The sequence below is a fragment of the Vulpes vulpes genome, chromosome 5, assembly GCF_048418805.1.
Source record: "Vulpes vulpes isolate BD-2025 chromosome 5, VulVul3, whole genome shotgun sequence".
NCBI classification, from domain to species: domain Eukaryota; kingdom Metazoa; phylum Chordata; class Mammalia; order Carnivora; family Canidae; genus Vulpes; species Vulpes vulpes.
The window spans coordinates 64,488,192-64,515,625 of record NC_132784.1 but is presented as its reverse complement, the minus strand read 5'-3'; the positions used below and the strand labels follow the sequence as shown (position 1 = coordinate 64,515,625).

At 50.4% G+C, this 27,434-nt stretch overlaps 1 protein-coding gene across 6 annotated transcripts; it reads right to left on the bottom strand.

Annotated features, from left to right (window-relative positions):
* Positions 1 to 547: 547 nt before the first annotated feature.
* CAPN1 (calpain 1) lies at positions 548 to 27,434 on the bottom strand. 6 transcript variants are annotated; one of them, XM_072758391.1, is made up of 23 exons: positions 27,385 to 27,434; positions 27,085 to 27,259; positions 25,352 to 25,619; positions 25,124 to 25,193; positions 24,743 to 24,861; positions 23,131 to 23,264; positions 22,869 to 23,037; positions 22,285 to 22,368; positions 21,859 to 21,944; positions 21,451 to 21,525; positions 21,170 to 21,330; positions 7,458 to 7,636; positions 6,515 to 6,526; positions 5,493 to 5,704; positions 5,355 to 5,394; positions 4,723 to 4,788; positions 4,576 to 4,633; positions 3,749 to 3,813; positions 3,051 to 3,119; positions 2,758 to 2,836; positions 2,041 to 2,157; positions 1,692 to 1,750; positions 548 to 1,326 (listed from the first exon to the last, which is right to left on the bottom strand). In XM_072758391.1, exons 3-23 carry the CDS (start codon positions 25,616 to 25,618, stop codon positions 1,300 to 1,302), a joined length of 2,148 nt encoding a protein of 715 aa, XP_072614492.1. In that variant the 5' UTR covers position 25,619; positions 27,085 to 27,259; positions 27,385 to 27,434; the 3' UTR covers positions 548 to 1,299. The 6 variants fall into 6 exon arrangements, with proteins under 6 accessions (XP_072614492.1, XP_025860240.1, XP_072614494.1 ...); XM_026004455.2 differs by having other exon boundaries at positions 27,085 to 27,387; XM_072758393.1 differs by lacking the exons at positions 27,085 to 27,259; positions 27,385 to 27,434 and adding an exon at positions 26,453 to 26,543.

Sequence of the window (27,434 nt, the reverse complement as noted above, 5' to 3'; positions counted from 1 at the left end):
CCCCTAACCTAGGCGCTGTCAGCCTCTGCCCTGCAGATGCTGCCCTAGTGTGTGGCTTAGCCCCGTCACCCCCACTTCCCACTGTCCTACCTCCTCCTCTATCCTCACCTCAACCTACTCTTATCTGTGGTAAGAAAAGTCAGGACCCCAGAGGGGGCTGGAGCTGCTTACATAAGCTGCAGGTGTCCAGGTGAAAGAGGTTCTGTGTTCTGGGAGCTTCCTGGGGGGTCAGGTTTGTGCTCAGGAGGTGTTCGGATTTCAGCTGGAGTGTACAGGGAGGGCAGGGGGCGGGCCCCTGGGGCTGTGAGGAGGGTGTATAGGACCCGCAGGGTTGCATGGGACCTCAGCAGTATGGCCTTGCCCCTGCACCTGGGGCCCCAGCTTCCCTAGGTACCCCAGCAGGGATGAAAGCCCTCAGGGCATCAGGGAAAGCGATGGAGAGGAGGGCAAGGGTGCTGTGAGGACCCAGGATGTCCCTGCAGGTCAATACCTGCTGGTGCCTTCCTTGGCGGCAGGTTTGGGCAAAAATACACTCCAGAGACAGATCTGGGGCCTCTTCCTTTATTGTTTGGGGTTTCTCTGCATGGAAATATGAGATCCCACCCCCATCCCACACCCAGGTGCTTCTGGCACCCCCATTACTGGTACACCAGTGCCTGAAGAGTCCCCTTTAAAATCACCAATATAAAAAAGGAGGGAGCGAGGGACCGAACACCTGGCTACCCCTCAGTCCAGGTGGCTCCTCGTTGGCAGGTGGGGCAGGGCTGGGGGGCAGCTGCGGAGGCAAGGGGCACTGGCTTCTGCAAAAGGGGGCCGGGCGTGCCCAGCCCCAGGAGGCGGTCTCCGCTGGGAAGGGCCCTGCACATCTGGATTATAGACCATGCAGAGCTAGTGGTTATGGTTTGCAGTCTGCTGCAGCTGAGGCCAGGTGGGTAGGCTAGGTGGATGGCCTCGGGTGGGGCGAGAGGACACATCAGGACGCTGGGAGGCCTGGGGCTGTCAGCTCTCCCAGGAGCCTCATCCTGAGGCAGGAACAAGCAAAAGCTGCCTTCCTCGTTTGGCGACGGGAGGGGCGGGGAGTCCACCGGAGCCCCTGGCTGGCGAAGGTAGGGAAGGCCACACAGCTCTGCACAGAGCAGATGAACCACGGCAGCTGGGAGTTGAGGGGACAGGAGGCCAAGGCCACCTCCTGCTCCGAGGAAGGCACTTGCAGCTGGTGTGGCCTGGTGTGGCATGGCGGGAAGGCATGGCTTGGCAGATGAAGGAGAGGAACATGGCCAGGGCACCTGAGCCCCTGCCTCATGCAAACATGGTCAGCTGTAACCACTGCAGAGGAGGGCAGACAGACGAGTCAGCCAGGGACAGTAGAAACGTTAAGTCCAGCCTCCCAGCCCGGAAGCCACTGTCTCTTCACCCACTGAGGGCAGGTGTGAAGGGATAACTCGGGGTGCGGGGGAGCTTTCTTACCTCTAGCCCTGGGAGATCAGGGTGCTGGCTCCCACAGAGACCTCCAGCAGCCTGGCCCTGCCTTCCTGCTCCTTTCCCAGTACCCAGACAACCCCATCCCATCCCTCCAGGACTTGGAGGCCTGGCTTTTAGGGCTGGTTCTGAGGCCATAGGCTCCTGTCCTAGGCAGGTAGGAAAGCTCTACTACCCCCAAACACCCTGTCACAGCCAAGGAAAGTTCTCACCTTAAACAAATCAAAAGTCACCACTCCATCCAGATCTGTGTCCAGAGTTTTGAAAAACCCTGCATTCAAAAGAGGTTTTGGCATCGAGAAATCAGTGGGACGTTCAGGCAGGGCCAGGAACCCCTCTGTCCCCTGCCCCTCCCTCCCCCCACATTATCCCAAGGCCTCACCTGTGACTGCCAGAAGCCCGAGCCCTCCCCTTCTGCCAGGTCCCCACGCCCACAGCCTCCTGGCACCCAGCCTTCCAGGTGCAGAAACCTTCACCTCTCTAGCACATGCCATGGCACCTGTTGTTCCCCCCAGCTTACAGAAGACAGAGCTAGAGACAGGAGCTGGATGGGGCACTCACGGAACATGGTCTCCAGGCGTACTAGGCAGCACACAAAGTTGTCAAAGTCCACGGCCAGGTCTGGCTCCGAGTAGCGGGTGATAATGAGCTCATACAGCTTCTTGTTGAGCTTGAAGCCTGGCCCAGGAGAATGGGTAAGGGCCAGGGAGGCGTGGCCTGGCCTGAGGGGACAGCAGGGGGACTGGGGCTGGGCAGGGAGAGCCCTGAAGCTCGGAGGCATGAAGACCCCCTGAGTATAGGGTCAGGAGCTGGGAGCAGTTGGGCAAGCAAGTGCCAGCTGCAGAGTGAATGAGGGCCTGACTACTCCAGGCAATCAGCTGGCCAGGGAGGGCCCAAGGGGTCCAGTTTTATTTGTGTAGAAAGCCCTGACATGCACCTCTCTCATCGGAGGCTCTGGAGCCCAGGTCCGCCCCTCCCTGGCTGTGTGGCCACAGGCCAGTCTCTTTCCCTCTCTGAGCCGTACTTTCCTCTGTGTACAGTGGAGATAGTAAAGACCCTTTCCCTGTTAGGCTGCAGTGAGGGCAAATAGAAATGCAGCACTTATCAGCATGGTCATCATGGGAAGACGGCAGAAGATGGCTGTTACTGCCACACCCCATCACCATCACCACCCCAAGGGCTGGTGTGGTGGGCTGCCACCCTGGGTCATGACATGGAGTCAGCCTGGAGCCATCTGTCTGGGGCTCTGCAGGGGGGCATCCAGCCCTCAGGCCTTACCTGCAGACTCAATGGCCATCCGCATCTCGTAGGCACTCATGCTGCCCGACTTGTCCAAGTCAAACTTCCGGAAGATGGACTGGAGTGGGGAACAGAGGGTGAGGCCCAGGCCAAGGGAGGCACCCAGCCCTTCCGGTCCAAGCCAGGGTGGGGGCTTGCCAAAGGTACCGGGGAGGGACCCGAATGGTGGGCCAGGGGCTGGGATCTAGACAGGCGGCCCAGGAGCCTGCAGCCCACCCCTCATGGATGGGGCTGAGGCGCTGAGGGGCTGGCAGGGACCAGGGACCACCTACCAGGTAATTCCGGATGCGGTTCCACAGGATGTTGAACTCCACCAGGCCCAGCTTCCCATTGCCATCCCTCTGGGGCGCTACTGTTAAGAAGCTTAAACCAGGAGTGCCTGGGCGGTTCGGGTGGTGAAGGGTCTGCCTTTGGCCCCAGTCATGATCCCAGTGTCCTGGGATCAAGCCTCAAGTTACATTGGCCTCCCTGCTCAGCAGGGAGCCTCCTTGTCCCTTTCCATCTGCCCCTCCCCGCCCCCCGCCAGCTCATGCTCTCTCTCTCTCTCTCTCTCTCTCTCCTCTCCAATAAATAAAATCTTTAAAAAGTAAAAGAACAAGCTTAAACCAGGCATAGGGTGAGGGAACAATTGGGAGGAAGGGGAGGCTGGCCTCAAGAGAAGGGGAATGAAAAGGGGCGCAGCCTGCTGTGTTGGGCTGGGAGGGGTGCAGAAAGCACCAACCTTAAAGTCACTAGAGGACCTAGGCCCTGCCCTACCTCTCCTTCCACACAAAGCCTGTGCCTGTTTCCCTCTCCCAGTCAATGGAAGCTGCCCAGGAAAAGAACTGGTCTGTCCAGACTCGACAGAGCTTTGTCTCTTCCTCTGTGCTGTTCCCAGGAGAGATCACGGGGTATCCCTCCACCCCGCTCTGCATGCCCCCCCCCGCCCCCGCAACCCAAAGTAGCCTCAGGAAACAAGAGCAAAGGATACGTCCATGAGGTTCACCATGCTGCGGCATGACTCCAGGCTGAAGCCCTTGGTACGTAGGTCCTTGTCTGCAAGAAAATCAGGTCCAGCCCCTTAACCACTGAGCTTTCCAAGCTTGTCCTGTGCTGGGGATGCCGGGAGGGACGGGGCCCAGGGATGCCCGCTTCTGGCGCCTGGTGTGGACAGTCTAGCAGAGTGGGTGTGTCAGATCATGTTTATCGTTAGCATGGGTTAAAGTATTTGAGCAATCAAGCAAGTGTTCCAGCAGCTGCGTCCCTGCCACCAAGAGCCAAGAATGAAAGGAAATCAGTGCTGAATGGAAATAGGACAAACACAGTAGAAATGTGAGGCCACGGTGGTCATGGCGGGGCTGGGGTTTGCCGCAGGCCCCAAAGAGGACAAGAAGGGAGGGGTCTGGGCTGAGGAAACGGTGTGGATGGAAGGCAGAGGTGGGGGCAAAGGAAGGGGGTGCTGCCATTAGCTGTGCACTCTGGGGAGTAATTCTCATTCTGCTTGAATGCCTCATTCTGCTCGAAGCCATTTGGCATGGCCTTGGGGTATATCTTCTGGAGGAAGGGGGCCTGTCCCTGTACTGTGGTACTGTCAGCAGCTCAGCTTCCACCCACACCAGTCACAGCACTTGGGCCTGGGGAACAGGGCCCTGCAAGAGAGTGGAAAGAGTCTGGGAGGAAAAGAAAGGTGGTGGAGGCTCCCCCTACCCACAGAGACCAAGGGCTTGGTTTGGCCCAACGTGGGAACAGAGGCTTAGATTCTGGAGTTTGGAGGAAGTGAGGACACAGGGTAGAAAGCTGCAGCTTGGGGATGCTCACGCTTGCTGATGATCCTGTTAAGGATGGTCTGCAGCTCCTTGACGCTGATCTCCATGTCCTGGGGGAGGAGGGAGGATGGCACCCGCCCTGGGGAAAGGCTGTCCCCTGGCGCCCCAGGGCCCCTCGCTCCCACCCCACCCAGCCTACCTCCCCTGCTAGTTGCCTGAAGAGGGCCTTGAAGTTCTCATCAATCTCTTCTTCTGAGAGCACTTGCTGGATGGAGAAGGGGGAGAGCAGGTCAGGGGTGTTCCAGCCAGGCCCCTGCACGGATAGCAGCTGGGGCGAGTCTGGGACCACCATCACCATGTGCCCACCTTATTGCATCTCTGAGCCTCACTCTCGTCACCTGTAAAGTGGGAATCTAGACCCCACTTTCCTCCTGCCCAGGGCTTTGTGGCCTGAGGGAGGGCGCATCTCAGCTCAGTGACGGGAGTGAGGCCTTGGGCAAGTTCCTTAACCTCCCTGAACTTGAGTTTCTCACTGAAGGGGGAGATGGTGACAGCACCCTGACAGGGTAGTTGTAGAAGAAACAGAGTGACCAAGTAAAGAGCTCAGCACAGACCTAGAACAGAGAAGAGCTCAGGAACCCCCCACTACCACTATCTCTAAGTCCTTTGCAAACTATAAAGTCCTGGGCAGATGAGGGATTGGGATTACTTTTATGGTTCCTGCCAGGAGGGGCTCTGCCCTGCCAGCCAGAGCCCAGGAGCCAGGACACCCAGGTCCCCAGGATATAAGCAGGATGAGGCAGAGGAGGAAGGCACAGGGGTGGCACGCACCTCATCAGGGAGATTGGCCTGGATCTGGTCATCCAGCTCCCTGCAGAGGTGGGGAGACAGAGGGGGCCAGTCAGGGGGGTGTGCAGGGGGACCTGTGGCAGGTGGCAAGTAGACGCTGGGGAGGGGCCTTCTACTCACTCCGTCCCGGCGCTCTTCTCCGAGAAGAAGCGCAGCACAAAGTCACCCTCCTTGTTGGGCTCAAAGGTGGAGGGGACCACCACGTACTCCCCGGGTGGCAAGCGGAAGCGGGTGCTGACCTCCCGCAGGTTGATGAACTGCTCCGAACGTGCCCGGGACGAATTAGCCAGAAAGAAGTCGCGCTTCAGGTGCACAGCGGGCTGGCCCACCAGCTGGTGGGAGGCAAGGAGGGAGTGGGGGCTGCAGCTGGCCACTCAGCCACCCTCAGGAGCTGCCCCACAGCCCCAGATCTCAGGCTCCAGGCCCTAGCCATGGGGGCGGAGAGCTGGTCATGGTGGTCACCCGCAGTCCGTATGACCCTGACAAATCATTCTGTCTCAGTTTCCCCTTCGGGTAAAGTGAAGGTGACAACCCTGCCTCCTGCACGGGGCAGAGGTGAGGAGATAATATGGAGGTAGATATAGATACTCTATAGATATAGATGTCTATAGATATAGACACCATTGCAGTAACTTTCCCATTATCACTCACAGCTTCCCCAAGTCAGGCAGTGCAGGGTACCTTCCATGGGGCCCCTCCTTTAAAGCTCATGACAGCCCTGTGAGCCGTTGCTGTCATGCCCATTTTACAGACACTGACAAAGAGGCTTAGTGCTTTAGCAGCTTGCTCAAGGGTATCCACTGCTCTGCTCCTAACCAGCACCCCTGGCAGCTGCAGCCAGCACTTACTCCGTGGGAACGGCAAGACAGGAAGAGCCTCAGATGTGGTGGGAGGCAGGGTTCCAAGGGCCAGGGTTCAAATCCGGCTCCCTCACTCATTACCAGCCCTGGCTCCCAGGACAGCAATGTTTGCCCCCACCCTGCCCTGGATTGGGGGAGGAGGGCAGTTAGTAAATAGTAAAACGAGATGACTTCTTAATTCTCTATGTGAGGACTTGCTGCCAACTTGCTCCCCTCTGGGCACCATCAGGCCTTGTGTGTTCAGGGATACGTAAATCCAGGTGATTCAGGTTTCAAACCTACCTCCGGAGGGACCTGCCAGAGAGATGGAGGAATTTAGAGATGTATGCCTGGCCCAGAGGCAGGGGTACAGCATATGCTGGGCAGAAGGCCCGAGTTCTTAAGAATGATGGGATGAGGGGCAACTGGGTAAGTCAGGTAAGCGGCTGCCTTGGCTCAGGTCATGATCCCAGGGTCCTGGGATCAAGCCCTGCATCAGGCTCTCTGCTTAATGGACAGCCTGCTTCTCCCTCTCCACTGTTAGTGCTCTCTTACACATTATTTCTCTCTCAAATAAATAAATAAAATCTTAAAAAAAAAAAATGATAGGATGAAGAAACCAGAAGGCAGGGCCCAGGGCCACTGGTGACTGAGAACCATCTTCATGCCAGAGAGGGGCCTCAGGACCTTAGGAAAGGGGGCCCAAGCAGGGTCCTCCCTCATCCTCGGAACACCCTGGGCCTTGGCTCTAAATCAGAGCACCCAGGACAGCCCCCAGAGTGGCCAACTGCAATATTCCACAGTCCAGGGACATCAGAGGTCCATACCAGTCTGCAGCCAGGAGCTCTGGGCCAAGACTGTGGCCATTCTCTACCCCCACCAGGAAGGGCCAGAAATGTCTGTCTTGAACACAGTGAGTGAAGCAAGGCCCTCATAGGCCAGCTTTTGCTTACATACTTCTAAGATAGGGAGCTCACTACTCCTCTATGGCAGCCCACTTGCCTACTTCTTTCTGAAGCTGAGCCAAAGTCTGTCCCCTAGAGGCTACCTCCTAGGTGTCAACAAAGCCAGATTCCCTCTATCCAAGAGCAACTAACCTCAGCAGGTGCCTCCAGGGGTTAGGATCTAGGGCCACCTGTCTCAGGGCTGTGGCGGCATTGTCCTCCGGCGCCCCCTGCTGGGGCTCACCTACAGTGCACCAGGAGGCCTGCTTTCCCTGCCAGTTCTGTGAGATCCACTGGCTCACCTCGTATACCGCGAAGCCAATGGTCTCCATGTCGCGGCCAAAGCGGCGTTCCCGGCGGCGGTGCTTCTGCATGAGGGCTAGCACGAAGCTGCAGCCTGATTCGCGACCCCCGTAGTCGTCGTCCACATCATCTGTCTCCTCCAGCCGGATCTTGAACTGGGGATTGACCCAGAAGGTGGCTGTAGGAGGTGGGTTGTTGGCAGGAATGAGGAGGTGCAGCGCAGAGTGGAGGCTTCCCCTCCCCACTGTGTCTGCTCATCCATTCATCCAACAAATATTGCTAATTGTCCACTGTGTGCCATGTGACAGATGTTCAGTGGGAACGCACAATCTCTACCCTCCTGAGCTCACTCTCTGGGAGGGGAGGCAAAGTATTTGCAAGTCAGTGTAATTAACAGAACTATTACAAAGAATAAGCAACCTGGAACTAATCTGGGGAGGCATCTTTGAGGAGGTGACATTTGAGGGAGATCTGAAGAAGCCCTGGGAAAACACTGGGAAGCAGGAGAAGGAGAATAAAGAGCCCCACACCTGACGGGACAGCCAGTGTCTGATGCAGCATCTGGCTCTGGTGAGCATCAGGAGCAAGCCAGCGAGGTGCCCACGGGGGTGGGGACAGGAGGCAGGTCTGGCAAGGCCTTGTGGCCGCCACAGCTTTGTTTCTACCCTGAGAGCCATGGAGGTCCACAGGAGGACTGGGACCCTCCACCTGCTCTGGGCAGGCCACCAGGGAGGGCAGATAGGCAGCAAAGGAGTGGGAGCAGGGTGGGTGGAAAGGAGTGTGGTTTGAATCAGAGGGCAAAAAGACCTCCCCACCCCTCCCACCTCACTCCCTTATCCCCCACGGGCCTGCACCAGGAGGGGCATGAATGGATTTGGATTTGCAAAGGTTGCTTATTGTCCAAACTGCTGTGTGGACAATGACTGAGGAAAGAAAGAGAAAAAGCAGGGTCTAACAGGAGCCTCATAACTGCAAAGAGTGACAGAGACTTGCCTTTCTGGCAGTTTGGTGATTGAGTTGCCCATGACTCCCTAAACCACGAGGAGCTGGATTCAATACACAAAATTGCTTTGTAGAGACACTACTAAGCCATTGCATTTCCCTCCCCCATACACAGGTGACATTAAACAAAATGATAGGTAATATCAAGTGTGAGAAATGGTAGAAATAACCCAACTGTCCAACTGAGGAATGGATAAAAAGAAATGTGATGTAACCAAACAATGGAAGATTCTTCAGCAACAAAAAGGAATGGAGTACTGATATGTACTATAATGTGGATGAGTATCTGAACAGGCAAATCTGTAGAGACAGGGTGTTGGTTACATGGGAATGAGGAGGAGGGGCTCAGGACTGATAGCTATAGAGTACATGGTTTCTTTTGGGGGTAATCAAAATGTTCTAAAATTGATGTGATAGATACACAATATATGAAAAGCCACACGAATTTTATACTTTAAGTAGGTGAATTGCATTGTACATGAATTAGATCTCAATAAAGCCTTTTTAAAAAAGTGGACACTACATTGCGGGGGCCTGGGTAGCTCAGCAGTTTGAGTATCTGACTCCCGCTCATCAATTTTCAGACCAAGAAAGCCCAATGAATCCAAAGCAGAATGAAAAGAAATCCACACCTCAATACATGATGGTGAAATTATAGAATATAGAAGATAAACAATCTTCAAACAGAAAAGACAAAGCATCACAGGAGACAAGGGAAACAGAGCCCTGACTCACAGAGCTACAGAACCAGAATAAAGAGCAACAATACCTTCAATGGGCTTAAAGAAATGTAATCTAGAATTTTGTGTCCAAAGAATTATCAAGAATGAGCATGCTAGGGGAAAGGAGAAAAAAATGAGTGGGAAATATCAGAAAGAGAGACAGAACATGAGAGACTCCTAAGTGGGAAACGAACTAGGGGTGGTGGAAGGGGAGGTGGCAGGGGTGGGGGTGACTGGGTGATGGGCACTGAGGGGGGCACTTGAGGGGATGAGCACTGGGTGTTATTCTATATGTTGGCAAATTGAACACCAATAAAAAATAAATTTATAAAAAAAAAGTATGAGCATGCTATAAAGGCATTTTACAGAGATACTGAGAAAGTTTAAAGAAGAAGGAGAGGGAGGAGGAGGAGGAGGTAAAGGGAAAGAAGAAATGTGAAAGCGTATATTTCAGGGAGATGGAAAATGATCTCAGATGAAAGTTGTGAAAATGGTGAGCAAAAATACCGTTATGCGTATAATCTAATGAATATGGAACATATCAGATAATGATGATATTTAATTTACAGCAGGAAGAAAACTGTTTAGAATTAATTAAAATACTAGCTATTGGGCAGCCTGGGTGGCTCAGAGGTTTAGCACCACCTTCGGCCCAGGGCCTGATCCTGGAGATCCAGGATCAAGTCCTGCGTCGGGCTCCCTGCATGGAGCCTGCTTCTGCCTCTGCCTGTGTCTGTGCCTCTGCCTCTCTCTGTGTCTCTCATGAATAAATAAATAAAATCTTAATATAAAATAAAACAAAATACTAGCTAAAAACAGCGTATTAAACAAAAGGAGGGGGTGATCCAAGTTAAGTAGTCTTAAGGCCTTTGCATTGTTTAGTAGGAGGGTAAAGATACTGATCAACTAACTTTAACATACTTTTTTTTTTTTTTTTTTAAGATTTTACTTATTTATCTGAGAGAAAGAGCACAAGCAAGGGGAAGAGCAGAGGGAGAGAGAAAAGCAGACTCCCTGCCAAGCAGGGAGCACAATGTGGGACCTGATCCCAGGACCCTGAAATCATGATCAGAGCCGAAGGCCACTTAACCAACTGAGCCACCCAGGCGCCCTGATCAACTAACTTTAGAATATATTAATTAAAGCACTTATATCTTCCAAACTCATACACTGAAAAACTAGTAGAGAAAAAGGGAAAAGAACTTAATCCAAAATAAGGCATAACAGGAGGGACAAACAGAAAATGTGCAATAAGTCTGCTGAAATAAATATAAAGTTATCAGTATTTGCTGTGAATGTAAATGGTTAAACTTTCAAATCAAAGGGCAAAATTTTTCAAATGGATTATTAAAAAGCCAGCTATAAACTGTTTACAAGATATAACAAAACACTGAGCTATAGAAAGATTAGACATCGAAGAGTATAACAAAACATAACACAAAATTACTAACCAAATGGAAATTGGAATTGCTATACTGACATTTACAGAAATAGACTTAAAAGTAAAAGAATTATTACCAAAGAAGATAGGCATTAAATTAGAACACGTTCAATTCACTAGCAATTTATAACAATTCTAAGCTTGATGTACCTAATATCATAAAGCAAAATACATAAAGAAAAATAATTGACAGATACAAAGGGAAAAGCTGGGAAAACCATCAGGATGGTGTGTGATTTTATCCTCCCTCTTCCAGTAATTGACAGATAAAGCAGACAAAATATTGAGCTTGATATGATGCACAATTATAAAACATTCCCCCTACCACTCAGAATTGTGTAACAGTCAAGAGAATAGATTGCAGGGTTGTGGGGCACCGAGGTGGCTCAGTGGCTTTCTGAGTCTGCCTTTGGCTCAGGTCCTGATCCCAGGGTCCTGGGATCGAGTCCTGCATAGGGCTCCCTGCAGGGAGCCTGCTTCTCCCTCTACCTATGTCTCTGCTTCTGTTTCTCATGAATAAATAAACAAAATCTTAAAAAAAAAAAAAAAAAAAAAAAGACTGAATCCTGGGTTCAAATCCCAGCTCCGTCACTTATTAGATTCATGCCTTACCTTCCTTATCTGTAAAACAGTACCTACCTCATAGGGTCAGTGTGAAAGTCAAGCAAGCTTTATGTTTAAAATATTTAGAGGAATGTTTGGCATATAACATATAATAGATAACTGTTAATCAGTCTTTTTGAGAACATGGGAATGTTGAGAAAAATTCAACATGGCATGGGCCATAGAACCAACTTCTGTTTATTTCAAAGCTACGATCTTTGTGTTCTCTGACTATAAGGAAATTAAGTTAGAAATCAACAATAAAACAATAGTTAGTGGTTTATAACTGGGAGTTTTGGTTATTGATTCAATCTCTTAATTGTTACAGGTATACTCAGGTTTTCTATTTTTCTTAAGTCAATCTTGGTAGCTTATTTCTTTCTAGGAATTTGTTCCTTTCATCTAGGTTAGCTTACTTGTTGGCACACAACAGTTCACAGGATTTCTTTATAATCCATTTGTTTCTGCTGGATTCGTAGTGATGTTCTCTCTTTAAATCCTGATTTTAGGAATCTGAGTCTTCTGTCTTTTTTCTTGTTTAGTTTGGCTAAGGATTTGACAATTTTGCTGACTTTTCAAAGGACTATTGGTCTTACTGATTTTTCTCTATTGTTTCTCTATTTCATTTCTTTGGACTTTAATCTTTATCATTTTCTTTCTTCTGCTTGCTTTGGATTTAGTTTGCACTTTTACTAGATTATTAAGGTAGAAGATCAGGTTATTGATTTCAGATCTTTCTTTTCTAATATAGGCATACGGTGTTTTATTACCATCCTACATGATTTCTCATTTACATTATGATTTCTTTTTGATAAACTAACTCATTCCATGAGACTGACACTACTTTGATACCAAAGCCAGATAAATACATCATAAGAAAATCACAGGACAACATCACTTATAAATATCAATATCAAAAATCCTCAAAAAAATACTAGCAAATCAAATCCAACAGTATTTTAAAAGGATTAGTATCATGAAATAGGATTTATCTCAAGAATGAAGGATAGTTCAACAAAGAAAATCAATGTAATATGCCACATTAATAGAACAAAGGGGGAAAACCCTACATGATCATTTAATTGATACAGAAAAGGCATTTCACAAAGTCCAACACACGTTCATGATAAAAAACATTCAGAAAACGAAGAATAAAAAAGAATGTCCTCAATATGACAAAGAGTGTTTATGGAAAAGCCAGCTAATATCATACTCAGTGGTGAAAGACTAAAGCTTTCACCCTAAGTTCAAGAATAAGATGTCTGCTTACACCATTGCTATATAGCCACTATGTGGGAAGGTCTAGCTAGAGTAATTAGTCAAGGGGGAAAAGAAAGCCTTCAAATTATAAAGGAAGAAGGAAAATAACTCTATTTGCAAATAACACAATCCTATATATAGAAAAACATGAAGAATCCACAAAAAAGTTACTATATCTAATAACAAGTTCAGCAAACCTGCTGGTTATAAGATCAAGACACAAAAATCAGTTATGTTTCCATATACTGGCAATGAACAATTGAAAAAGAAAATTAGGAAAACAATTCCTTTACAATCAAACTAGCCCCAACATTTCCTAAGCAAAGGCCTAAGCCACAGCAAGGTCCTAATTCTGTCCAATTCTATGAAGGCTGAGTGAGGTGCAGAAACTGCAGAAGAAAAGTTTGAAGGTTGGTAGCATGAAGTTTAAGGAAAGAAGCCAACTCTGTAACATGAAAGTGCCAGGTGAATCAGCAAGTGCTGGTGGAGAAGCTGTAGCAGTTCCCAGAAGATCTAGCTGAGATAATTAATGCAGTTAATACACTAAACAACAGATTTTCAATGTAGACAAAACGGTCTTATATTGGAAGAAGATGCCATCTAGGACTTTCATAGCTAGAAAGGAGAAGTCAATGCCTGGTCTCATGGCTTCAAAGGACAGCCTGAGTCTCTTGTTAGGGGCTAATGCAGCTGGTAACTTTAAGTTAAAGGCAACACTCATTTATCAGTCCAAAAATGCTAGGGTTCTTTAGAATTATGTCAAATCTACTCTGCCTGTGCTCTGTGAATTTTTAAAAATTTTTATGTAATTCTACACCCAACCGGGGGCTCAAACTCACAACCCCAAGATCAACAGTCACACACTCCTCTGATTTAACCAACCAGGCACCCCAGCCTGTGCTCTTTAAATAAAACAACAAAGCCTGTGTGACAGCACATCTGTTTATAACATAGTAACTGAACATTAATAAATTTTAATAAATTTTTTATTTATTAAAATAAATTTTAAATAAATTTATTTTAAATTAGTCAATAAATTTTATTTAAATAAATAAATAAAATTTTTAAATAAATTTTATTTATTTATTTATTCAGAGAGAGAGGCAGAGACACAGGCAGAGGTAGAAGCAGGCTCCATGCAGGGAGCCCGACATGGGACTCAATCCTGGGTCTCCAGGATCACACCCCAGGCTGCAGGCAGCGCTAAACCGCTGCACCACCAGGGCTGCCCTAGTTACTGAACATTTTAAGACAACTGTAAAGACCTACTGCTCAGAAGATTCCTTTCAAAATATGACTGCTCACTGACAAGACACCCGATCACCCAAGAATTCTGATGGAGACATATAATGAGATTAATATTTTCTTTTCTTTTTTTTAAAGATTTTATTTATTCATTCATGAGAGACACAGAGAAGCAGAGATATAGGCAGAGGGAGAAGTAGACTCCCTGTGGGGAGCTCAATGTGGGACTTGATCCCAGGACCCCGGGATCACGACCTGAGCCAAAGGCAGATGCTCAACTACTGAACCACCCAGGTGTCCTAATTAATGTTGTTTGAAGCCTGCTAACATACCACCCATTCTGTAGCCTCTAGATCAAGGAGTAATTTCAACTTTTATGCCTCATTACTTAAGAAATACATATTGTGGGATCCCTGGGTGGCGCAGCAGTTTAGCGCCTGCCTTTGGCCCAGGGCGCGATCCTGGAGACCCTGGATCGAATCCCACATGGGGCTCCCAGTGCATGGAGCCTGCTTCTCCCTCTGCCTGTGTCTCTGCCTCTCTCCCTCTCTGTGACTATCATAAAAAAAAAAAAAAAAAGAAAGAAAGAAAGAAAGAAAAAAAAGAAATACATATTGTAAGGAAGATAGTGGTTCTTCTGATAGATCTTGGCAAAGTTAATTGAAAACCTTCAAACCTGGCAAACCTGGCAAAGTTAATTGAAAACCTTCTAGGGGGGCAGCAGTTTAGCGCCGCCTGCAGCCCAGGGTGTGATCCTGGAGACCCTGGATCGAGTCCCACGTCAGGCTCTCAGTATGATGCCTGCTTCTCCCTCTGCCTGTGTCTCTGCCTCTCTCTCTCTCTCTCTGTCTCTATGAATAAATAAATAAAATCTTTTAAAAAAAAAGAAAAAAGAAAACCTTCAAGGGGGCACCTAGGTGGCTCAGTCAGTTAAGCATCTGCCTTTGGCTCAGGTCATGATCCCGGGGTCCTGAGATGGAGCCCCATGTTAGGCTCCCTGCTCAGCAGGGAGTCTGCTTCTCCCTCTCCCTCTGCCCCTCCCCCTGCTCATGCTCTCTTTCAAATAAACAAATGAAATCTTTTAATAAAAGAAAAAGAAACGTTCTAAAAAGGATTCACCACTCTTGATGTCATTAAGAACACTTGTGGTTTAGGGGAAGAGGCCATAATATCAACATTAACAGGAGTTTGGAAGAAGCTGACTGCAACCTTCATGGATGACTTTGAGGGGTTCAAGACTTCACTATAGGAAGTTGCCACAGATATGGTGGAAACAGCAAGAGAACTGGAATTTGAAGTAAAGCGTACAGATGAGACTGAATGACTGCAATCTCATGATAAAATCTCAGTGGATGAGAAGCTGCTTCTTATGGATGAGCAAAGAAAGAGGTTTCTTGAGATGGAATCTACTCCTGGTGAAGATGCTATGAAGACTACTGAAATGACAACAGAGGATTTAAAATGTTACATAAACTTAATTGATAAAACAGTGGCAGGATTTGGGAGGATTAATTCCAATTTCCATACAAGCTCTACAGTGGGTGAAATGTTATCAAACAGCATCGCATGCTACAGAGAAAGAGGTTCATGAAAAGAACAGCCAATCAATGAGGCACCCTTGTTATCTTATTTTCAGAAATAACCATAGCCACTCTAGCCTTCAGCAACCACGACCCTGATGAGTCAGCAGGCATCAAGATCGAGGCAAGACCCTCCACCAGTAAAAAGATTACAACTTGCTAAAAGCTGATGTCAGTATTGTTAGCAATAAAATGTTTTTAAATTAAGGTATGGAAAGGATGTCATGCTATTGCACACTTAGTAAAATATAGTGTAAACATAACTTTATTGGCACTGGAAAACCAAAAGGTTCATTTGACTTGCTTTATTGCAGTATTTGCTTTACTGTGGTGGTCTGGAAATGAGCCCAGAATATCTGTCTCTGAGGTATGCCTCTACGAAAATTAACTCAAAATGGAACAACAACCCAAATATAAGAGCTAACACTATAACACTCTCAGAGGAAAACACAAGGATAATCTTCATGGTCTTAGATTTGATAGTAGATTCTTAGATATGACACCAAAAGCATGAGAAACAAGAAAAAATGAAAAACTGGGCACCATCACAATTAAAAACTTCTGTCCTTCATTTTTTTTTAAAGATAGATTTATTTATTTATTTATTTATTTATTTATTTATTTATTTATTTATGATAGACATAGAGAGAGAGAGAGGCAGAGACACAGGAGGAGGGAGAAGCAGGCTCCATGCCGGGAGCCCTACGTGGGACTTGATCCCGGGACTCCAGGATCGCGCCCTGGGCCAAAGGCAGGCGCTAAACCGCTAAGCCACCCAGGGATCCCCCAACTTCTGTCCTTCAAAGGACACTATCAAGAAAATGAAGACAATGCACAGAATGGGAAAAATTATATGCAAATCATCAATCTCATAAAGTCATATCCAGAATGTATAAAGAACAATACTCACGACCCAACAATAAAAAGATAACCCAATCTAAAAATGTGCAAAGTGGGTCACCTGGGTGGCTCAGTGGTTGAGTGTCTGCCATTGGCTCAGGTCGTGATCCTGGGGTCCTGGAACGGAGTCCCACATCAGGCTCCCTGCAGGGAGCCTGCTTCTCCCTCTGCCTCCGTCTCTGCCTCTCTCTGTGTGCCTCTCGTGAATAAATAAAATCTTTTTTTAAATAAATAAAATAAAATAAAAATGGGCAAACTATTTGAATAGAAGCTCTGAAAAATATAGATTAGTGGCCTGAATACATGAACACTCTTATCGGTATCATTTGTCATTAGGGAAATGTAAACTGTCAACCAGATGTCATTTTATACCCACCAGGACAGGTATAATAAAAAAAACATGGGCAATAAGTGTTGACAAGGATGTGGAGAAACTGGAACTCAGTTCCAATTTCTGGTGGGAATGTACCATGATGCTGTCACTTCAGAAAACAGGTGCCAATTCCTCAGAATTAAACATAGAGTTACCATAGAACCCAACAATTTCACTCCTACTGAGAGACCCAAGAGAACATTTGCTCACACAAAGACAAGAATATGAATGCTAAAGCAGTAGGACTCATAATAGCCAAAAAGTAGAAACAATCTACATGTCCACCAACTGACGAATGAATAAGCAAACTGTGGTATTAGCCAGGCTATGGAGTATTATTCATCCATAAAAATGAAATCAAGTACTGATACATGTTACAACTTAGATAGACTCTGAAAATGTCACAATAAGGCAAAGAAGTCACACACAAAAAGCCACATATTATATGATCCATTTATGAAATGTCCAGAAGCAAATCTAGAGACAAAAATGTAGATTAGTGGTTGCCAGGGGCTTAGGGAGAGAGAGAGGGAGAGGGAGTGACCCCTTATGGATATGGGGTTTCTTTGGGGAGTAGTGAAAAGCTTCTGGCATTAGATAGTGGTGGTGATTGTCCAACATTGCGTGGATACTAAAAATCACTAACTGGACACATTAAAAGTCTGAGTTTTACAGCACGTGAATTATATCACAAGTCTTCAAAACATTATCCATCAAAATTGCATCACTCAAAGATGCACTTGGAGGGAAAAACTTTGGGTGTTTACAAAGAAAAAAACAGCCCAGTGACTAATGATATGAAAATAATACTGTACAAAGATCAATGGTCAAAAGCCATTTCCTCTGTGGAGAGGTCTGCTGTTACCCTAATACTCCTCTTCATAAAAAAAAAAAAAAAAAAAAAAAAAAGCCATTTCCTTGTAAAGCATACTATCCACAAACCTCTCAAGGGCGCCTGGGAGGCTCAGTTCATTAAGTGTCTGCTTTTGGCTTAGGTCATGATCCCAGGGTACTAGGACTGAGCCCCAAGGTGGGCACCCTACTCAGCAGGGAGTCTGCTTCTCCCTCTCCCTCTGCCTGCCCCTCTCCCTGATTGTTCTCTCTCTGTCTCTAACAAATAAATAAAATCTTAAAAAAAAAAACAACAACAACAAAACAAACTTCTCACAGGATTGATAAAGATGAAAGGGAATGCAAATAAATACTATGAAAAAAAGAGAATACATACTTAAAGATGACATATCAGAATATATTAAAAGTATCTTTATGTTTATAATTTTGAAAACAGAGGCAGAGGAAAACTTCTAGAAAATACAACTGGTTGAAATAGGCTCAAGAAGAAATAGACAACCTGAATAGTCCTATAACCATTAAAGATATTCAATTTAGAAAAGTTAATCTTCACATCAAGAACAAAGGAGGGCCAACTGCTTTACAGCTCAAGTCTACCAAACATTTAAGCAACAAATCATTGTCATCCTATGCAACTCTTCTAGGAAACAGAAAAAGAACACTTCCCAATTCACCTTCTTGAGCCAAATATAGCACCAGGACCAACACTAGACAAGGTCAGTATGAGAAATGAAAATGACAGGCAACTCTCACTGATGAACTTGAATGTAAAACTACTATTTAAAAAAGTATGTCCTGATTTTGTTTTTTTTTTTCCTCAGGAAAGTACGGTTGATTTAATACTAGAAAAGTGATTCATGTAATTTACCACTGAAAAGATAAAAAGCTAATATAAGAATAAATACAACTAAAAGTATTTAATATAACCCGATAAAAGACTAGAACACTAGAACAGAAAAGATTTTAGTGTTGAAACGTAAACATACAGTAAAAACTTGTCCTTTAAGATGGGGTGAAGGGGGCGTCTGGCTGGCTCAGTCAGTGGAGTGTGTAACTCTTGATCTCAGAGTCATGAGTTGGAGTTCCATATTGAGTGTAGAGATTACTTAAGAAATCTTAACAACAACAAAAAAATATGGGGCTATCACCAGGACATAGCTACTCCCATGCACCACTCTACAGTCCTGGCTACCAAATAAATAAGAAAATGTAACAAAAGTTACAAAATTGGAAAAAAACAAATTTATCATTATTTGCAATTAGAAAACCAAGAAGAATCCATAGATAACTCCATAAAATTCGTTATAATTTAAAAAGTTTGCTAGAGGGGCAGCTGGGTGCTTCAGTCGGTCAAGTATCAGCTCAGGGCATGATCTCAAGGTCATGAGATCTAGCCCTATGTCTGGTGCCAAGCTGGGCATGGAGTCTGCTAAAGATTCTTGCTCTCCCAATGGAAAAAAAAAAAAAAGATTCTTGCTCTCCCTCTGCCCTGTCCCCCTCAATTCCACTCTCTCACCCCACACTCTCTCTCTCAAAAAAAAAAAAAAAAAAAATTTTTTTTTCCTGGTTACAAAATAAATTTAAAAGGTCAAATGCATGTTACTGTATCAGCAACTATTATTTGGAAGATATAATTTTAAGAGATGATTTATAATAGTAACAAGATGATATAGCATCTAGTAATTAATCTCAAAGATGTTTAAGTCCTTTAGATGAAAATTATAGAATTTTATTGAACACTAAGAAAACCAAAATAAAGAGATTATACCACAATCTTAGAAGACTCACAACTGTAAAGATGTGAGTTCTCCCCAAAATGATCTATAGACTCAATTCAATTCCAAATTAAAGTCTCCAAATAACTCTTTGTAAGACTTAGTAGCTGATTCTAAAATTCATACAGGAAAACAAAAGGCGAGAATAGTTCAGACTCTTGAAGGCACATACCCTGCCCCAAAGCAGGACCTCTTATAAATCTATAGCAATGGAATCAATGTGCTGTCAGCAGAAGGAGAGACCAAGAGATGAGATGGTGAGCCCAGAAAGGGACCCACACAGAAATGGGAACTACAGGATGGAGCTGTCACTGCAGGGCACTAAGGAAAGGGCAGATTTCTCAATAAATGATACGGGGAACAGTTATCATCTATTTGAGGACAAACTGAAATTGGATCCCCGAGAAGGGAAAGAATGCTTCAGAACAGGCCTCTGAGCCATGTTGGAACATGAAGGATGCAGGATGTGAGTTCAGAGCAGAAGTGGGTTTGATAAAAACAAAGATGTGGGTGGCCTTTAAAAAAGTAGCACCAGGGGTGCCCAGGTGGCTCAGGCAGTGAAGCATCTGTTTTCGACTCAGGTCATGATCTCAGGGTTCTGGGATTGATACCCTACATCGGGCTCCCTGCTTAGCAAGGGAGCCTGTGTTTCCCTCTCTTTCTGCCACTCCCCCTGCTTGTGCTCTCTCTGTCAAACAAATAGATACAATCTTAAAAAAAAAAAAAAAAAAAAAAAAACTAAACTGGAAGTGGAAAAGGAAACAGGGAGCATGGCAATCAGAAATATTTTGCTTTGAAGGGGAGCAGAGCAGTGGATGGGGATGTAGGGTCAATAGAGAGTTGCTCTAAGACAAGGGATTCTCCATAATGACACGGGAGCCGGAGGTGATGGATGAAGGAGCCAAAGGCTTTCAGACACATGGGAGAACGGGAGCCATAGCAGGGCTCAGGGGGTGGTGCCCATGAGCTCAGACAATTCTGTTGTTGTTACAGTCGGGAAAGCAGTAATGATAGGCACAGACCAAGACAAGCAGGGTGAATATGAGGGGTACCCTGCATGAAGGGAGCGATCTTTTGATGAAGTGCCAGTACTCCCACAGATGGGAGTAACCATGGAGGCAAGTTTGAGGAAGTGGGAACGTTACTAACTGGCAGTGGAATTGCTGGGGACCATGCAAGTGGTCACCTAAGGTATGCGACTGTAAATATACAGGGGCAACACGGCCCAGGTTGTGTGATTTTCCCTCTAGCCCCACTCAGTGGTCCTGGAGCTGATGGAGAGGGTTTAGTTCCAATTGCGCTGGTGCCAGGGAGCCTGGAGCCAGAGTGTCTGCAGGGACAAGGCTACAATGATGATTCTAACTGGTGGGAAGAGAAGACAGGATGGGAGACGAAGGACATATCAACAGTGGATTTAACAGACCAGACGATGAGACAGGGCTGAGGGTACAGGATGAGGAAGCCCAAAGGGTCAAGGCAGAGGTCGGGCTGCAATGTCTGGTCTGGCTCCTGTGCACCATCATGTGGGTGGCTGAACTAATGCAGAAGAAAAAGGCGCTGCAGGTGAGGATGGGAAGGAATCGAGAGGCCAGGCTGTGGACCAAGTCACCTACATGGATTCAGAAGTCCCCAGAGAGGTGACGGAGGCCCAGAGAGAAAGATTGTGGGCCAGGAGGGAAGGTCCCAGAATGAGGAGGAGTGACAGAGAGGTGGCTGGCTGGCCACAGAGTCTCCTCTCATCATTAGCTCCCTGGGCTCCAGCCCCAGGATGGTGAGCCAACCATGGCTCTTCAGAATTTATAAGGCTAGTCAACCTTTTACTCCTCAAAGCATATCCCAGAGATCAGTACAACTGTGCTGTCTTATAAATGAAGAAACTGAGGCTCAGGGAAGAGACCCAGAGGGGCAGGGGCAAGGCCCTCGAGCCAGGAGGCAGCAAGCCTGGGAGCTCAGGTCACCTGGGTAGTTCCGGCAGCCCCCCGCGGTGCTCCCCCGCCGCCAGGTGCCCTCGTAGAGTGTGGTGTTCCATTTGCGGATGGACCGGCTCTTGAGCGCATCGGGTGTCAGGTTGCAGATCTCCAACCGGGTGAACTCACGCATGAAGTCTCGGAAGGACATCCTGGGGTCCCAGTACAGAGGTGAGCCACAGTCCCCGGCCAGGGCACATGCGGGGTCCGTGGGGATCGGGGGCTGGGGCACAAGCCCTGAGAGGGGCTGGACTGAGGAGGGGGCCGCTCACCAGAACTCTCCATCCTCCATCTTGACCCGGAGCTGCTCCCTTTCATAAGGGTCCACGTTGTTCCACTCTGAGGAGCTGGGGGAGAAGGGCGCTGCCAGGGGCTGATGGAAACTGCCCTGCGGGCCTCTGTCCCTCGGGCCTGGCCCCCCTTAGCCCAAGTCAGAAGGGCTCTGCACGGTCAAGCCCAAGATCCCAGTTCCAGGGGCTGTCATATGAGGGCCAGCTCTGAGGATGCTCACAGGCTGGGCCCCGTGGCCTGCTTGCCTGAGCTTTGTCAGGACAGTCCCCCAGACCTGGTAACATAGGGATGGGCACCCCCTGCTCAATCCTGAGCACAGTCCCAGCAGAAATGCCGTGGCCCTGACCAGCCTCCCATAGCCTCCCCAGCCAGCGTCCACTGCCCCTCACCCGTCACTCCAGGCTCCTGTCCACTCCACCTCGCCCCAAGGATTCCGCATCCGGATCAGGCTCACCATCTGGCCCTGGTAGTTCACCTGTTCCCAGAACTCCCATCAGCGCCTGCTTCCAGCACACACTTTCAACATGGCTTCCTGCTGTGTTCCACTCAGGAGCCCTGCTCCGCACCCAGCACCACACCCAGGGAGATACAGCCCCTTCTCGATGAATTTACCCAGGAATTTACCCCGAGGGAGGCTAGGCAAACAGACTACAGAAAATCAGAGCTGAATAAGATAAATATCTCAAGAGACAAAGAAGATGCCACAGGAGGTCAAAGAGCCAGCCCCTCCCACAGCTGTGGTACTAGGCCAGACAGGCAAAGGCCAGCCAGAAGACAGAAGCCACCCTAAAGGGACAGCCCGTGCGGGGTGGTACCTGCTTGGCCCCTGTCACAGAGTAGGCATGGCCCTTCACCAGCTTCTTGAAAGTGATGGCCTCCATGTCTAGAACGCTGGAGATCTGCAGGGATACATGTGCAGGGGTTGGGGGCCACGTCCCAGAGACCAGGGGCATCCCCATCCCCAGTCCAGAAGGGAGACCCAAGCACTCATGGATCCCAGACACTCCCCATGCACAATAGCTATTGGGAGTGGCAGGCAGGGGAGCTGACTTCGCCTAACACCCCAACATATGCTGGCCCTAGAAAGGGGGGTCACTCCACCACCACTATTACTGGTGGAGGGGCCTGTGCACCCCACTGACATTTGCTGGTGAGCCGGGCAACAGAAGAGTGGGGAAACAAGCTGAGCTCTGAGGTTGATGGGGCAGGAATAACCCCAGCCATAAAGGAGGCAGATAGGACTGAAGTGATGGATGAGGCTGGAGGGGAATCCAGAGACAGAGCAAGGTGAGAGGTGGGGTCTGGAGCCAAGCTGGGGGCAAGGATGAGGCGGGGCTGGGATGAAGAGGGAACATCTGGAAGGGGAGACAGGTCACAGGTCCCGGCTGGGTGTACTCACGTCAATGGAGCAGCCCAGGAGAGAACCTCGCTCCAGGGCCTTGAGGATGATTTGGTAGAGGTCGCTGGGTGCCTTGCGCAGCTCATACCATTCTGTCACCCCGCCTGTGAAGTCCTCAAAGCCCTCTGAGGTGCTGCCTCCAGAGAGGGCCTCGTAGCTGCCATTCACCCTGCGAGGAGCCCAGCCCCAGGTCAGCACTCCCGCATCAAGCAGGACCCCAGACCCCAGGGTTGCCTGGAGCTGGCCCCTGGCTCCTACTCACTTGGCATAGGCCTTCTCAAGCAGGGCACTCCAGAACTCGTTGCCTTGGGCGGAGTGCACAAACACCAGCTTCCCGTCCTTGATGGGCAGCAGGTCATCCACGACCACATCCACCCATTCCCCAAACTGCCACAGCTAGAGGGGAGGGGAGAACAGTGAGTGCCTGCTTTGGGATTGCCCTGGCCAGAGCTCAAGCCTCAACTCTGCCAACTTGCTAGATGTCTGATCATGTACCTGGGATCCAGGATCCTGAATGAGGTTGCCTGTTGGAGCCTCAGTTTCCCTGTCCATAAAAGGGAAGCCTTCCTCAAGGGAAAACTAACCATGACCACAAAGGTAAAGCTTTTAGGGCAGTGCTACTGATATTTTTAAAATAGACCAGGTTGCCTCTTCAGGCACAGAGAGGCTAGAAAGCCCTAGGGGCTTGGCTCTCAGGAACAAGCCCCCTACCTCTCCCCTCCCTCATTTGAGGTGTATGGGGGGGCATATGTAAATCAAGTGTAGGTCAAAAGTCAGGATATGTATAGTGGGGGCGGATATAGATATAAATTAGGTATGGGTCAAAAATGTGGCATCTAGACCATAAGATGGGTGCGGTTCCTGCATTCACAGGTTTGCCTCTGAGATGGCAGAAGAGGTAAGTTTCCCAGGGCCAGAGGAGTCAGAAGCCTGGGGCCAGAAGTGACCAAGCACTAACAGAGTTGGGAGGAGCACAGAACAATGGGGCAAGGGGAGGAGGGGGGCCTAAGTAGTGAGGGTTGGAGGTGGGGGGAGTGTGAAGCGGGCCAATGAAGAGGCCAGGGCGGAGCGGATTAGAGGAGTAAGGGAAGGGGGTGGGGGGGGAGGCAGTGAGACCACATCCTTCCAAACCAGTGCGAGCAGGTGCAGCACTTGGCACCACCGGTCTGTTCTGCTGGGCCCCAAGGCAGGATGGAATAGGGAAAGGAACTCCCCGAATAAGGGGAAAGAGAGGGCACCCAGAAGTCCCCCAGGGCAGGGCTGGGGCCACCAGAGGGTCTCATCCGGGGTTGCTGGGGTGTGTCTCCCAATATCAGCTCACTGAGAATTCCTTAGTGTGACTTAAGAAATGGGCCCTGTGTGCAAAAAGGGAATAGCTGGTTTAAATAGACTTAATCTTGCCCTTCTTTCTGCAGGAAGTTGGAGGCTGGAGGTTGCCAAAGTGTAGGAGGAGTTGGGGGTGGGGGGTGGGGGAGACTGGTGCCATGGGTGGAGATAGCCACATGTGCTGGTCTGTTTTCCCCAGTAGAACACTATTTTTCATATGCAAACCTGGGACCCTATGGAGGAAAAGGATTTGTCCCATGAGAAATAATAGAGATCTTTCTATTCCTCCAAGCACTTTCTCCTTGATACACACCACCACGCAGGAAAACTGCCAGCTGAAATACCTGCCCAGCCATTTCACACATGACAGATCTGAGATGGCATCAACAGGTCAAATTCTTTCTAGAGGGAGGTCTGATCCCCACAGGGTGTGGACTTAAGCCACCCTAACTGCAGATTGCTGTGGGTCACTGGTCCTCACCTCCTCCAGGGCCTGATACCCCTCTTTCCCCAAAGCCCTGGGCCTAGGTGGACTCAGGGCTCCTCACCTGGAAATGGAAGATGCCAGCATAGCCATTCTGGAAGCTTTGGCCGTGTGGAACCACTCGATGCAGAAGCGTGTCATTGAGGGTGAGGGAGGCTATGGCAGCCAGAAGCCAACAGTCCCCTGGGATGGGAGGGACCCATATCAGGCCTGCTCTGCCGCTCTGCTCTAGTGCCCGTACTGGAGACAACCTGGGATTCCCTGGGCGCCATGTCCCTTGGCTTAGAGAAAAGACCCAGGAATCTAGGCAAACCAGCCCCACACTGATAGCCAGAGCCTGCCTGAGCTTGCAGGAGGGAGGGGTTAGGGCAGAGCCGGAAGGAACAGGCATGGGGAACTACTATGGAAAAAACACCCAGAACCACCCCCTCCTCCCAGGGCCTACCCAGTGCTCCCTGGCAGATGTCTGTGCGGGTGGCTCCATCCACAATGAACTGGGGGTTTGAGAGCAGCTCCTGCAAGAGACCCAGAGTCCTGTCTCTGGGCCAGCCCTCCTAGAAACTGGAGCGCAGCCATCCTAGACCCCACCCCACACCTGGGACCTGGAGTCCTGTTCCCACTCCTCACCCACGATAGGGGTAAACTGAGTCCCACCCAAGGTGGTCCCTCTCACCGTGGGACGCTTCCACTTGATGCCATAGGTTTTGGAGGAGTTAGGGCCCAGGTCCTTGTAGCCTAGGCTCTGGGGTATGGGGGGGAAGGCCTCATCACGGAAGAGGGCCCCACTCTGCAGGCAGTGTGCTCGCAGCTGCTCAAAGTCCTGGCCCATGTACTTGATGGCGTTCTCATGGCGGCCAAGGCCCAGCTCCTTGGCCCGCTGCTTCTGCACTTGTGCAGACACCCCAGTGCAGTACACTGGGGTGATGATCTCCTCAGCCATCCTGCAGGACAGACCAGCCTGCTCAGAACCCAGGCCTTCCCAAAACTAGAACTGGGGCTCCTACTTGCCACTGACTGTCCTTCCTTTCCAAACCTGGGGTGTCCCCCACCTCATTGCTTCCCTCAGGAACTCAGGACTCTCTGCCACCTCCCTGTGCCCCCAGAAACCAGGAGAGGGGCTCCTCCGCCCCTAGGTACCCCGGCCACCACCTCTCCCTTCCAGACTCCCATTGTCCAGGGCCTGCAGTGGTGGTCAGCCGGCCAGGCAGGCGGGGCAGAGCCCGGAGATAACAACACAGTGACCCCTTCCCCGGACTCCTGGGCACTGGCCCCTCCCTGGCACGGAGGCTGAGAACTCCGGGCAGGCAGGGCCCCTCCCCAGGCCCCTGGGACCGGCTCGGTGGCCCGGGGCTGCCGGGCTTCAGTCCCTCCCGCTCCGGCCTTCCCCCAGCCCAGCCCCTGGAGACAGTGGGGAGCGCAGGCCGGGCGGCTGCCTGGGCGGTGCGGCTTCCCGAGCCGCCGCCGCCGTCGCGGGCACTCAGGGGGCCCGGGGGCAGCGGCCGGGGGTCGCGGAATCACGGCGGGGCCGCCCAGCTCCTTACCTGGGGCGGCAGTGCTGGGGGACCGCTGCGTGCCTGCGGCTGCCTTCCCGGGTGGCGGCTCCGGGTAGGGCCCAACCAGGAAGAGCGCTCCTCCCCGCCCTCCTCCGCGGCCCCTCCGCCCTGTCCCCCGCCCTCCTCCTCCTCCTCCTCCTCCTCCTCCTCCTCCTCGGGCTCGGGCTCGGGCTCGGGCTCGGGCGCCGCCGCCTCCCCGCTCCCCCTTATCTCGCCGGCACCTTCCGCGACTGTCCCAGACGGCGTCCCCCCGCCCCTCGGCGGCCTCCGCGGGGACACACCAGGGTGTCAGGCGGGCTGCGCCGCCCAGACGGAAGGGCACCGCGGGGCGGGGGCGGGGCGGGGCGGGGCAGGGCCGGGGTATTTTTAACCCGGGGCAGCTGCTCGAGTTGCAGGGCCGGGCGGCCCCACCCCACGCGGCGCCCCCGGAGGGCCCTCCCGCAGCTCCGGCCGCCTCCCGCCCGCGGCCCCCGCGCGCCCCCAGCTCCGGGCCAGGATGACCTCAGGCTGCGGCAGCCGCGAGGAGGAGGGGCTGGGCGGGCGGCGGGCGCGCCCCTGCGGGAGCCGGGCACACCGCCGCCCCCGCCGCCCCCGCCGCCCGCGCCGCCCGCGCCCGCGGCTCCCGCTCCGCGTCCCCCACAGGCCCCGCTCGCTGCGCGACCTCGGGCGAGCCCCTTCCCCATCCGGCCCCGGCTCCCCGGGCGGGAAGGGGCGCGGACGCGCAGCTGCGGGAACCCATCTTTCTCTCGCGCCCCGGGGTTCCCTGAACCCGGAACCTGCGGGCCGTGGGCATCCCTGCCCGCGCCCCCGAGCCCCGGCCCACCCACGCGGCAGCGCCCCGGGCCCGCCTTACCCAGGAGGGGGCGGCAGAGGCTGCGGACGGGTGGGCGGGCGCGCTGCTGACCGCCGGATCCTGCCCGCGGAGGTCGGAGACGCAGAGGCCCAGGGGAGGAGGACGGCGGGGGCCTTCCCAGCTCCGCGCTTTTCTCTGACCTTGGGGGCTCGGCCCGGCCGCTCTTGCCGCTCCCCTAGGGCGTACACACGAGCGTTTTGTTGGGGCAGCAGTGCATAGCTTCCCTAGGGTTTCAGGACCCACGGCCGCAAGAAGGGTGAGAGCCACTGGTCTAATCTGACCTCATTCACACCTTCTTACTTTAGAGAGAAGGAAAACTGAGGCGGGGAGATGTGATTTGCCGAGCGCCC

Bases quoted from the DNA above. Each gene is read 5' to 3' on its own strand.
- CAPN1 (XM_072758391.1), bottom strand. From the start codon at position 25,618: ATGGCTGAGGAGATCATCACCCCAGTGTACTGCACTGGGGTGTCTGCA. The intron at 22,369-22,868 runs GTGAGTACACCC...GTATCCCTGCAG, and splicing joins TCCTGGGCTGCTCCATTGAC to ATCTCCAGCGTTCTAGACAT. The intron at 7,637-21,169 runs GTGACCTGAGCT...CACCTCCTACAG, and splicing joins GGGCTGCCGGAACTACCCAG to CCACCTTCTGGGTCAATCCC.